This window comes from Lithobates pipiens, unplaced genomic scaffold, assembly GCF_037356315.1.
Source record: "Lithobates pipiens isolate NorthernLeopardFrog02 unplaced genomic scaffold, aLitPip1_a1.2 Scaffold_16, whole genome shotgun sequence".
Classification (NCBI taxonomy): domain Eukaryota; kingdom Metazoa; phylum Chordata; class Amphibia; order Anura; family Ranidae; genus Lithobates; species Lithobates pipiens.
Window position 1 is genome coordinate 420560352 of NW_027507748.1, and position 13570 is coordinate 420573921.

The 13570-nt window shown below is 41.2% G+C and overlaps 1 protein-coding gene across 5 annotated transcripts in view; it reads right to left on the reverse strand.

Moving 5' to 3' along the window:
* Positions 1-725: 725 nt before the first annotated feature.
* The window catches only part of OFD1 (OFD1 centriole and centriolar satellite protein), a 74218-nt gene continuing 61373 nt past the window's right edge, over positions 726-13570 (reverse strand). For all 5 annotated transcript variants that reach the window (XM_077482530.1, XM_077482527.1, XM_077482531.1 and 2 more), the window contains 3 exons: positions 13116-13304; positions 9349-9404; positions 726-2567 (listed from right to left, as the gene is read on the reverse strand). In XM_077482530.1, coding sequence (XP_077338656.1) covers positions 2522-2567; positions 9349-9404; positions 13116-13304 — 291 coding nt within the window. In that variant the 3' untranslated portion in view covers positions 726-2521. The remainder of the gene's footprint in view (positions 2568-9348; positions 9405-13115; positions 13305-13570) is intronic.

Sequence of the window (13570 nt, forward strand, 5' to 3'; positions counted from 1 at the left end):
ACGGGGAAGTATGGGGTGCTGCAAGGGGGGCTAACAGGGGAAACACCTAGAATAAAGATTTTCACATGCTGTTTAAGCCAGAAACTGTTAAGTGGGGAGGAATAGAGAGCCTTGAGATAGCAGATCTGGGCTGTTGGGAGGAGGCCAGGGAGTAAGCAGTTTGAGTATTTCTGTGTACCAGGTTCTTCTGGGCCAGTCTTGTGTATGTAAATTAGAATCATCGTTTTTTCCATGTTGCTTTATTTTGTAGAGCAGGCAAGGCAGAATTCCCATTGCAGGGAAGGCACAGATCAGCCTGAACTGAGACCAAGGGAAACTTAGAGCATCTGAGGCTAGAGCTAAAACATCTCTGGTTCTGACCACCAACATACGTAGTTATTTTATATCTGGAGGCTAGGGTGCGCACATTTTTGGCATATCAGATTGAACATATCTGGATGAGGAGACCATTCTCCTTGCTCCAAGCCTTGGCATCTGAGTGAATTAGCCTGCCAGTTGTCCACCCCTGGGACATGGACCACAGGAAATCACTGGGTAGCAAGGCTTCAGGTGTCCCCTTTATGGTTGATATATGATATTGTGGTGGCTTTATCTGACTTCACCCGAATTGGGTTAGAATGTTAGCGGTACAACCTGACTGCTCTGTGCTTCAAGATATTGATGGGGAGTTTGTTTCCCTGGTCATGCACAAATAAATAAATAAATAAAATAACAAAATTACCTAATAACATACAGGTGCACATATTTTATTAAGAAGGCATTAAACAATCAATAACATCTGAGTAACAGAAAACATGTTTGTAAGAAAACCACAAGACATTATTTTATTATATAAATATATTTACAATACATTCAGATTGTGGTTTAACTTTAACCTAGGTGTAGCAGTAATGTTTTTAGCTGCCTTTTGACAAGCGTGCCTTATGGCCTCAGGTTTATTTAGCGAATATCTGGTCTCATGCCAATGGTGTGTTAACATAAGTTACCAAATCACCACCGATATTGCATGTTTTGTACTACCAGGCATCCCATAAAGCTGCAAGTTTATTTATTGTGTAGTGCTGAAGCCTGCTTGCAGCTTGTTTAAAAAGTAGAAGGCCCCCAAAAGATGTCCTATGCTGAAGAAACGCGTAGGGTTGTTACTTATTTACGTCACTGTCGTGCTACCAGGAAGTCAGGGCGATGCCATTTTTCTGCCTGGATGTTTCCTGATATATGCATATTTCTCATCCAACTAGTTTTTAAAGGTTTTACACTAGAATTTTTTTTACTTATATCACATATTTGGGAATCCATGGCTTCTATTGTGGATTATACCCTCAGATGGTACATACGTTTTTTCTATAATCCTTGCCGGAGCTTGTTCAACAAGGGGAGTCCCCAAAGCATGTTTGACCTTCCTGTCAAGGGAGTCCTGGCCTTTTGGTAAGAGCATAACTTACGTATTTAGTGGTGGTCGACCCCTGTAGTGGAGGGAGTGTCATTCATTTAATCTCTACTTGGCTACCAGATCTACTACTTCTTTTCACCACCATTTTATTGGATTGATTGAATTTTGGCCTTGATTTACGTTTGAGCACTTTTCCATATATGTTACATACTGTTTTTACTTATGATAGCACAACACTTTATTTAGCCAGCCTGTTTTAAGTGACAGTCGGGACACCTATTGAGATCAGGGTTTAACCTCCCCAAACTGCAGCTGAATGGCACTTTAGTTCGTTTAGACAAAGCTGTTCATAGCTTGCCAAAAACATTACAAAAGCTTGCTGTACACTTTGCTCTTGCATACGATGAAACCTGTCTGTACAAGGTTTTTGAGGGTTAAAACAAAAGAAAATCCCTTACCTGTATGAACTATAAAATTTGGGAAGATGCATGCATCATATCCACATTTTTATTTAAAAACAAATTAGTTGCTCAAAATTAGGATCGGTTATGAGAATCTGGACATCACAAAACACACACAAAGCATTAATATAATGATTTCACATATTAAAGGAAACTGGTCACAAAAGAAACATGGCAGCTGCTACTGCTGACCTCTCCTTCAGAAAATGCTAGTTGCCTGGTTGTCCTTCTGACCCTTTACCTACAACACTTTGAGACAATGACCTGCAGCCTGTATGCATTGAGGGACTTCTGACATTCCTGATGTGCATGCTAGTTTTAAATGAATGTCTCAAAGTACAAAGGCTTGTGAGTAAGCAAGAAACTAGCATTTTTAAAGGGGGTCCACAATAGCTGCTACTATATTCTTTTGTGATAGTTTTTTTCTTTTTACAGTGGCTTAATTTAAAATGGCATAGCAAGATGTTTTCTTCCTGGTGTCTTCTTAATGAGCAATTGCAGACATGAGGAGTTAACAGGCTCAGCGGGAAGATATGCAACATTTTCTGCCATAAGAATCAGCTCCTGCCAACACTGGCACATCAAATAGAGAGCCTGCGCCGGTCACACAAACCATTAGTCTGAAAATTCAAAAGGACTTGGACTTATCTTGAAGAGAGGAAACGACTGTTTACCAGGACGCCTCATCTGCTTCTCCCATAGAATGAGCTGTGATACTGAAGAAAGACACAAAATGATCTTAATAGGCAGAAAGCTACGTGGGTAGCTTCACAATTACATGATTTATACACATTGTGCAAAAAGGCCAAGTAAGAGCCCTTAATGGAATCTTAGGAAACCTGGTGTTTTACCTTTTTAATGAATGATATTCTAATATGCGGAGTATATATTTGGCCAAATATTACTCTACAAACAAGACAAAGCACCAAAATACTTTCATTCACCTCTCTTCCGGTCCATCTGCTTTTTAAGAAAATACACTCCATTTCAAAGACGATTAATGTTCCCCCCCATGGAGGAAGGACTTTCACAAGGGAAACGATGTATAAATTTAAATATGAGGAAAAGGGGTCTGAAGAATGAGAAACGTCTTTGCATACTTTTGAAAAGCAGTTTCTCAGGATTATGAGATTTGCAATTGGTGTCGGAGTATTTTCAAAAAGAGGAAAGGCAGGTACTTTCAGTGTGCATAAACAAAACAAAAATATTTATAACAATTTACATTGCATATTGTTCCCGAATAATACGTTTTATCTACCTAGGTCACCATTCCAAAAAAGGAATATAATACGTTATATTTGGTAAGTAGTGGAACCTTCTTTGTTGCCAGTAACCTCAACGAGAAGCTTTCTGGAGCTGCACATCAGAGATATTTAAAAGTTTCATACGTAAAGTTTATTTATATTTTTGGGATATCTTGCTTGAATGCATGGTTTTCATCACACCATATAATCATTTTTGTGATACCAAGGTCAAGACGTGAACCTGGCTTTTCAAATACTGGGAAGTCTTAAATTGGAGCCGCTTTGCTGTTGGCTTTTACCAGTTTTTTTACTTTTGCTATATTTAATAAAATGAAAAAACTTTGGAGAATTTTAGATTGCAGGCTGGCAGCCAAAGACCTTATAGAAATTTCTTGGATGATTAAAATGGTCTTATGTGTGAGGTAAGTTAGTATAGAACGGTGTTTGTTTCTCTCATAACAACCAGCTTTTCTGTTTATGTTGGCTTTGCAATTAGAAAAAAAAGGGACACACACAGATTGATAACTAGAATCTGCTTAGTTGGATACTTTATTACCAACAAGAGTATCAGCCTGTAATGCCCCTTCATTACCAGGAAATTTTTCAGTTCTGTGATAGATTGATAAACTGTTTCCACTACAAGTAGATAACCCAGGGCGAATACCATTTTTTGGAAATGAAGAGACATGCTAGTATTGAAGTAGTTAAAACATAGGACTTGGTAATGGTGCACTAGATACAGGCCATCATAACTGTACAGGCCACACAGAGGGAAGAGGAGGCAAAGGAGTTAGAATTTGCCCACAATGATTTACATAATAAGGTTTTGATAATTCTATGCATACATTATACATTCACTATACATTCATCTTTTGTTTTACTTGTCCACAGGTCCCTACTAGTGTGATGAAATAATAAAATTTTTGGTTTACCAGTAAAACCTTTTTCTTGGAGTAGATCACAGACGGTCATCATATCCATTTCAATAGGGTTACATTGCCACCTTCAGTTGATTGGAGGCTGGAAAAAAAAAAAAAAAAAAAAAAAAAGACAGGAAATGCCCTACTAGGCATAAGTCCTCCCATCTAAGTAAGGCTTCCGTTTTTGTAGCAAGCCATGAACCACAAAGGAAGTGTCTTGTGATGTACTCAAAGAAAAGGACTTCACAGGTAAACCAAAAATTCATTTTTATCATATCACAGGGCAAAGGACAGCTTCATATCCATTATAATAGGGAGGTCACAAATCACTCTATATAAAGGGAGGGGGAACATGGCAACAAGCCAACAAGCCCCCAAGAACAAAACCAAAACAGATTAGAACCTAAGGCAACAGACTGCAAAACTCACTGGCCAAAGGAAGTGTCCTCTGTGGCTTCGAACATCTACTTTGTAAAACTTTTGTAAAAGTGTGAACTGAAGACCAGGTAACAGCTTTACAAACCTGAGCTACCGAAGGCCGATCACGAATAGCCCAGGAAATGCCAACACTCCTGGCAGAATGAGCAGTCAACGAAAACAGTTAAACTTTTCCCTTCAGACCATAAGCTTCAGAAATAATCTAATGTATTGATCGAGAAATGGTAGATGTGGAAGTTGCGTGACCTTTGTTTGAGCCTTCCGAAAGCACAAAGAGAGAATCCGATTGACTAATTGCAGTTCATGGCCTTTTCTGGAATTGGATCTGGGGCTTGGTGCCTGTGGCCTGAGACTGGCAAAATGCTTTTTTGGAAGTGGATGGAGTTGCAGGTTTCTAAACTGTAATTTTTAAGTGGTAACAAGGTACCATCACTTTTTGGATGTAATCATGCAAAGAAAGACCAAACAAATGTTCTCCTTGAAAGGGTAAATGTTACACATGCTTCTTACAGGGTAACTCCTTTGAACAAAACTTTAGCCACAAAATCCTGTGCATGTGTTCAGACTAAACACCCCTAAAAAGAGAAAGTTGTCGAATGGAGAACTTCAAGGCATCCACTTAGAAGCTGACAGCACATGAAATAAATCTTGAGAGTTTCCGCTTGTTTCGATATCTCCACTAGGAGAATCCCACCTCTCGTCATACAATGGCTCCAGCCCTTATGGAGGTCCTAAAGTTAAAATTGTTTTTTTTTTACCTTAATGGATTCCCTGCATCAAGGTAAGAAACACCCTACTAACTGTTCCTTCACCCCTTCACCCCCCCCCAAAACACTTATTCAACTCTTCTCATCAATCCAGTACTACTCTCTTTTCTTGCTTTCACCAGGCACACAGAGAGCAGTGGGAGCCATAGCCTCCTGCTGTTGTCAGTCAAATCCTGTTCTGGCTGAGCCGCACATCTATGAATGCACACAGTCCAGTTTGTCAGCACACCTGTGCAGGTGCCCCCAGCCCATAGCTTAATAAGAAGGCACCCACAGAAAGAAGGAGCAGACAGCATCTGTGGGAGACCAAAAAAGAGGGGGTAAGCCACCGAGCAGTTAAGTATAACATTTTTTTTTTTTTTTTAGGAAAAAGAAGTTTAGTATTACTTTAAAGTGGATGTAAACCCTCTCCTATACCCAGTGAAGTGAACATCCTCAGATGATACACAGAGAATAATCAAATCGACCTACATAGGTTTTACATGCATATCTGCAGTCTTCAGCTTTCTATAGTCTTTAGAATTCTAACATCGTGTTAGAATTTTTACTTCCTCATTCAGCAGTAGGAGCGGAGTCTTGGCATACATTGTGTGACTGCTGATTGGAGGAAAGGCGCACACACCCCCCTCCACAAAGATACTTACAGAGCTGTGCTGTGACATGACAAGCTCTCTGCTAACCTATTTATAGCACCCACCTCCAAAACAAATTTTCAGGTGCTTTTATCTCCTGTCTCAGAGAACTTGTCAGAGGAATGAAAGAGCAGAAAAACACGGGACTTGGGGCTTTGGAGAGAGATAAGTAAACACTACAGATATATGTGCCCAGGTCAGATTTCATGAATGGGGTTTACATCCACTTTAAGGCTTTGGCACATGCCTTTAGCCACAATTTCTGACTGTAAAGCAGCACCCATCAGAGCAAACAAGCCTTGAAAATGGAAGAAACCTCTAATTATAACTATTCTTAAAAATATTCCCTCTGTCTCCTTCTACCCAGTCTAACCTGTATAAAGAACAAACAAAAAATCTCTGTACCTATTTTCAATCAGCTCCAGTCACCTGAGCTTGAAGCAGTAAGGGAACACTTGATAACGGTTGTGAATTCCAGAGCCGTGACATTAGCCATAAGCTCTCATGGCCCATCTGTAGTTGGACATCCTTCGTCTCCCCTGAGGCAGACAGTCACTGACACAGGGGAGACGGAGTTGCAGGACAATGTGGATGGACCAGGGCAGATTAAAAATAGGTATGGACACATCTTTTTTCATACGGGTTAAATAAGATAGCTAGCTGGGAGAAGGGAGGGGGGAACATTGTAACAAGAATAGTTACAGTTTGGCTTTTCTTCCACTTTATATATGGCTTCAATGCGTTTGTCTTAAGTTTTCTTAAATACTGGGACCTCATCCACTAGACTTGAGAGGGTCTTGTTGAGATAAGAGAACTACCGGATCCATCAATGGCATACTCTTTCTTAGTAAACTCGCTTTCTTTGGGGTATTGCTGAGCAAACCTTTTTGGCGGAACAAAAGCTTTGTCAGGGTGAGCCCAGCCGAGGTTAAAAAACATCCTATAGGTGAGGATGCACAGGGAGCGATTGAGGATGTTGTGGTGGACACCACGGTCCAACACCTGTAACCTTCGGAGAGGAGGACCCAGGAAGCAGTCATTTTAACTTAGCCCAGACCACTTCCAGAACACCCACAAAAGGTTCATTGGGTCTCTGAAATTCCCTGTCCTTGAGGTTCTTCCGGAAAAGATTCCGCAGATTAGACTTTTGAATCCCCTTCTACCCCATACTGTGCTTCCCCCTTTATATCATCCTACCCTGGTTCTTCTTCCATCAAAGGGGGGAGAACACTTCAATTTGTGACCATGGCTGTCTAAACTGGACAGTATTCCAGAGAGCTGGTTTTAAACAGCAATAGCAGATACAAATTTCTCCCCTGACACAAGTACTGGAGAAAGGAAATAGCAAAAATGTCCGATAGATGGAAGAAGTCAGATCCAGATGGAACACCCCCAGAAGATACATTATTGTGGGGGGTAAGTATAGGTTCCTCCCTACCTGACAAATGCATACGGGGTCCTTGTGCCTTCTAAATCCCCACCTCACTCTGCCACTGCATACACATGGCCTGCCAACAAGTGTAAAAAGGACCATTGCTAGGAACAGCAGTCTACATCATCCAGGAGGGCATTCTGCCACTAAGCACCAGTGTTTTGGTTACCCCAGGAGACTGTGTACTGCTGCCACCTGTAATCCCACCAGAGGAGTCAAGGATGTTGATGCGACCTTCATGTGTAGTGCTGGGTTAGAATACCATTCCTTTGAGCATAGAAAAGCTGTAGTCAATGGATCCAGATAAAGCTGTTCTCCTATTCCCATATGGAATTGTTGAGAAGCTAGCCATTTTCTTGAAGAGACTGCACAGACATGATCATCACCAAGAAACTAGTAACAAAACTGGAGCTTCGCCTAGATTGAAGGGGTTATGCTTAGGAGGGAATTTTTCTGTCTTTTTTTTACCAGTCTCAGATCACCCGAGGTTAGCAACATAACCCTATTGCAATAGATATGAAGATGCCCTGTGTTCCAGGATGTAGGATAAAGAAATGCAGATGGTGAGACAGCATAGTGTTATGTGGAGCACAACGTATGGCGCTGCAGGTGACACACACCCCTACATTTTTTTGGAATCTCTAATTCCAAATACCCTCTTTTTTAAGAGGTTATTACCCTAGAGGTTTACACACACGTTCTCCATCAATGCCCTAGACTAGGAAAACCATATATTCTGTAAAGATATTGCAATGAAACACGTTGAATGTATGTGTAAATAGGATAGTTTTAATTTCTTACTGTAAAAAGGTCAGATGACATTTAAATGTCAATCAAGCAGAAATACAGAAACGTTGTAGGGGTTCAGTGTGGTGCATTAGGATCACTGAACCCATAAGGTCCCCACCAGCACATATGGTTGCTGCAGACTGCATACAATGAAAAGCAGCAAGTCAATGTTCCCAACGCCTTTGGTCAAACAGAACCAATGGTTTAGTAACACCACATTTCTCTCTCTCTCCATTAAGTGTTTCCTCCCAAAACTTTTACAAATCAGCTTCAAATGTGTTAGGGTTACACTATAAAATAGCAGTCAAAAGTTACTGCCACTCAAAACTGGAAATACAGGCGTGTGTTAAAACTAAAGCCTTCTATATGCTTGGCGTTCCAGCATTCAAAAATAGTACAAATAGTCAGTGCCAGAAATGGAGCGGTAAAAATGGTAGAAATTAAAGGAGGAGGAGCCTTACATATATTTGAGACACACATGTAGTATGTCCACAGTGTAATGTAGCCAAAAGAAAGCATAGGGGCCATCCGTCATACGGTATTTAGTGTATTTTTCGCTCTCCACACGGCGCACTTTTTTCACCCCCAAAAAATGGGGGAAAGAATCTCTGCGTGTTACGGAGTGAATATTGAACAAATCCACCCCCTTCCTACTGCCCTACATACCGGGCTGGATGTGGTCTGAGGGCATGGCCGCAGAAGGGAGGCAGCCATCATCTGCTGGAGCTTATTGGGGTCAGACTGGTCCACGGCAGCAGCAACAATCTTTTTCAGGCCCAGCAGCACACATGATGATCATATAGCAAGGGAAGGGGGCCTGGCCCAGGTCGAAGAAGCCCAGCAAGCTTTGCAGCAGGTGAGCAGGCCCAGTGCATGGAGGCACGCCCATGCAACGTCATTACGGGTTGCTCCACGCACTAGGCCTGCTCACCTGCTGCTGTTAACCTATAGTTCCTTCCAGTCCCTCTGCAATCAAGTAAGTAGTAAGGCTGCATTTCATGGGCACTGGTCAGGCTGCATTTCATGGGCACTGGTCAGGCTGCATTTCATGGGCACTGGTCAGTCTGCATTTCGTTGGCACTGGTCAGGCTGCATTTAGTTGGCACTGGTCAGACTGCATTTCATGGGCACTGGTAAATATTTTAGTACACCATTTGGTTCAGAATATTTTTTTCTTGTTTTCTGCCTCTAAAACCTAGGTGCAGCTTATGGAGTGAAAAACACGGTAAATAAGACAATACAGGTGACCATTATAAATTAAAAAAAATGTTTTACCTGTCATTAGAAAGTTTTTCAACCAAAGAAACATCATCCACCGATTCCTTAGGGACCTGAAAAACGAAGTACATAAAAAATCACAGTTTGGAAACTTCACAACTTCTCATTTTTGATTACTCAGTTTGGGGTTCCTAAGATGTCATTATCGTCGCAAACGTATGTACAAAAGATCGGGTTGCAAGTTTCACATATCTGTGATACAGGGGCCTGATGATGGTGAAAAGCCCAAGAAGCACTCGCTACCCCACTGGAGCCAGATTTAACAGTAAAAGTGGACAATTATCTTGCAACTCACTGCCCTGCACTATAACCTGTCTAATCAAAATAGTGAATTTAGAAGCAGGGTAATCTCCTTTAAGCCCATCTGGAATAACAGAAAGAGAATCTGTCTGAAAGAAGTAGTGGCAGAAAGTTAAACCCATACAGCCTCATCACCATACCAGGCAATGGAGAAAGATCTCATTGAGGTGAACCAGAGTCAGGCACAGGGAGGTTAAAACATCCTCATTCAGGTGAAACTCAGAGACCACCTTGGGCAATGCCGATTACTCAAAAACCCTTGAGAAAAACTTTCTTATGGCGGAGGATTTTTTATGCAGGCTTGGATCTCTTGGTTTGTCAGTGTTTAGAATCCAACTGCTCCAAGGAGATAGAAGGTGGTTTGCGGGTTTAGGAACTGGAAACTGACTTAGAGGAACAAAGGGAAATTTCTTTATACAGGGTACGATGCAGTTGACCTACACTGGTAATCCTTTGCTTCTGTGTCTGGGTAAATGCTTCGACTTTTTGTAGCGTTACTAATGATTCTCTCCATGAAAGAGTTGAAAAGACAGTCTCCCAAGAAAGACAGGCTTAAAATGGCCTTCTTACATGCTTGCTTCACCAACTACAGCTTGAGCTATAATGCTCTGTAGATCTGGACAGAAGAAAAGGTTACTTGAGGCATCAGTTGACCAGCTTCCAGCACTAGCCAGATGCTAGCACAATGATCTGGACAACACAATTAATAAGCTGACACCAGCAGCTGCCAACTCCATGTTAAGAGATTTAACCTGTCAGCTAAATCTAGGTCTATGCTTGCCTTTAGGCAAGGGAATGTGCGGTGTCAGAATGAGATATAGTAGGCATCTGTGTGTCAGATCATGCTAGGTGGTGGTGAGCATTTTAAACCTCAAGACATGAAGAATAATAAGTCCCCAGGAATGAAAAAAGGGATCAAAAATGGCTCATGTGGATTCACCTGGAATCTGTGAGAAATGCAGAAGGTACAAGGCTTCCCTGAACCAAGCATGCTGAGCATGGGAAGTGGATCTTGACTGTAAACTTGAGGATGAAGAGTAGGAACGCATGCACGTGACGGTTCACAAAGGTTTCCTCAATGTTTCTGTTCAAGAAAACACTTTTAAAATTAGAGCCAGATTATAACGGTAACCATTTATGCTTGACATATGTGTACCACTGGACTATATCATAATGGTGTAAGTTTAAGTTGTTTGTTACTCTGCATTGTAACTTGATGGTTTTCTTGTTGATTTTCAATAAAAAAAATGTGGTAAACAAAATTAGAGCCAGATGGTACAAAGTGCCAAAACGTCTTCATAAGATCACGCTAGCAGTGTTCGACTGGTGTTGGGGATGACTGGAGGAGGAGGGTTCCTTCTTTCACATATGGTGGACCTTTCCCTGTATTTCTGAATATGGGCAAAGAGTTCACAAGACAATCCTCTAGGTGATGGGGTGATTCTTTGACCTTTACTTCACTCTAATATTTGTTACACTGTAATAAACAATCATTATGGACCTACAAGAAATCACAAGCGCATATGACAAATGCCACCAGAATGTGTATAACAGTTCATTGGCTGGATACATGACCTCCAGGCCTACGTGATTGTTTCTCAAGACTGAACAGAACTCAAGAAATGGAAGAACTGATTTCACAAGAATGAATGTCCTCCTTTACGAAAACATGGGCATATTGGATACATTTTAGGACTGCAGATCCATGCAGACAAGTCATGTCACAGACGAGACATGTTATCTATGGAACTGTTGAGGTTGGACGGAAGGGGGCTGGGCATTCATGACCAGGGTTCATTTGCGATGACGGAGATCGCAGTCTGCAGTGCGCAGCCATCAGGTATTCAGATTTTAATGTGAAACTAAGGTAGCCCCAGTGCATGAATTATATCTCCCCCTCCCACTCTCTTTTTTTTTCTTTGATATATTTATGCAACATAGATTTACATTGAAAGACACCTGGATGGAGAGTTATCTGCCTTGGTCATCGTGACATTGGGCGGAAGTGCGCCGAACATCTGCAGGACGAGGCTTTGCATAGGGTTGTTATGCATTTCAAGTAACTTTGCTGTTTGTATATTTTTCCTGTATGTGCTTCATCCACTTACTGTAGCATTATTTGGGATATGGTGTTAGGTCAATGTGTATGCCATACCTATATTTTAACTGCCTATGATTAACATTTTCTTATTTTGTTTCTAAGGTGACTCTTTTGATTGGAGCTACTCCTGTGGGCCCTTTTTGTTTGTTTTTTTTGTTTTTTAGTGTGTGTGTGTGTCATCATATACATAAAGTGGTTGTAACCCTAAAAAAAAAAAGAAAAAGAAAAAAAGGGAATACAAATGTGTAGTCAGTGCCGACTGCAAGACTGTAACAGACAGAGCACTAGTATACCTAATAGCCTGGGAAAACCTGAGCTTGTTGGCTAACTGGATAAACTTCCAGGATTTCCAAAAGCCAACCTGAATTCATTAACTGCTGCTATTAGTAGAAACATCTTCTAATTTAAGCAAAATACACAGCAGAAAGGAAAGAGACACCCATCTTTCCAAGTACCCTAAGCAAAATCGAGCTGGTGAAAGGTGGGAGGTGTTGTAGCCTCTTGGGGGCTGGACTTTGGTTTTCTATGTGCCTAGTGTCTATTTGTTTTTTGGGCATCAGTAGAACCCTAGGTTAAAGTGGACGTAAACCCAATTCATGAAATTTGAGCTGGTCACATATATCTATCTGTCGTGTTTTCTTATCTCTCTCCAAAGCACTGAGTGCTGTGTGTTTCTTCTGTTCCGTAGCTCTGTTATCAGCCCGATAACTTCTGACAAGCTCTCCCAGATGGAACATAAAAGCAGCGTTAAGTTTGTGTCGTGGGGGGTTGCTATAAATAAATTAGCAGACAACTTGCCGTCGCACAGCTCTGCACATTACTTCCTTCCTTTTCCAATGTGGAATGGGGGTGTGTGCGCCTTTCCTCCAATCAGTGCTGAACAGGAGGGGAAATCTGTAGCAGGCTGAGCACTTACTGAAGGATAGCAGATATCAGTGTAAAACCTATGTAGGACATTTGTTTCATCCCTGTGTATCATCTGAGGCTGTTCACTATACTGGTTATATGCCAGGCGAGGATTTACATCCACTTTTAAGCATCAAGCTGTGGCCCTTGAAGGATGAAAAATACAGTTTTAAACTTAATAACAGAACATAAAAGGCATATTTACTGCTCCAATACAGCACCATCATTGCTAGATTTGAAAATGTATAGGATACTGTTCTTATTATTATAAATAACCATCTATAAAGTGCAAGGCTTCACTGAAGAGGAATGGCAGCTGCCTCATCTTGTTCCTATAATTTTTGCCTAAATTAGTGACTAGCTCACTACAATGTACAATAGGGTGAGTGTCATGGATTGAGGACTTTGCATTAACCATGTATGTGTATATAACAAAGTATCTGTGTCTGCAGCTCACCTTGTCAGGCTGTTCTTCTGCTCGATTCTGGAGAAGTAACTGCATGTACTTGTTCAGGGGATTTGCCTCTTCGGAAGTACTTAGTCTGGCATTTTCTTCAGCCTCTCTCACCATTGTATCTTCTTGTTCTGGTAACCTTACTCTTGAGTTTTCTTCTTCTTGGGATGTTTTAGAATCTGCTACAGAAATCTTAGAATACGAGGCACACCAAGACATTATTTTATATTATCATCTACTAATCAAAAACACACAGAATGTAAGGCAAATTTGACAGCTTAGAATATCGAGTATTCCACCACACAACCTGAGCACTTCTGCATCCAGCCATTCTGGCACAAAAGGGTAGGAGGTTTGGAGTAGGTACTCACACCTTGCTAACCTATGGGTTAGTACTACAAGGTGTGACTCACATGTCCAGTAATCATTAAAATGTAAACAGAAGTTTCCCCACGCTC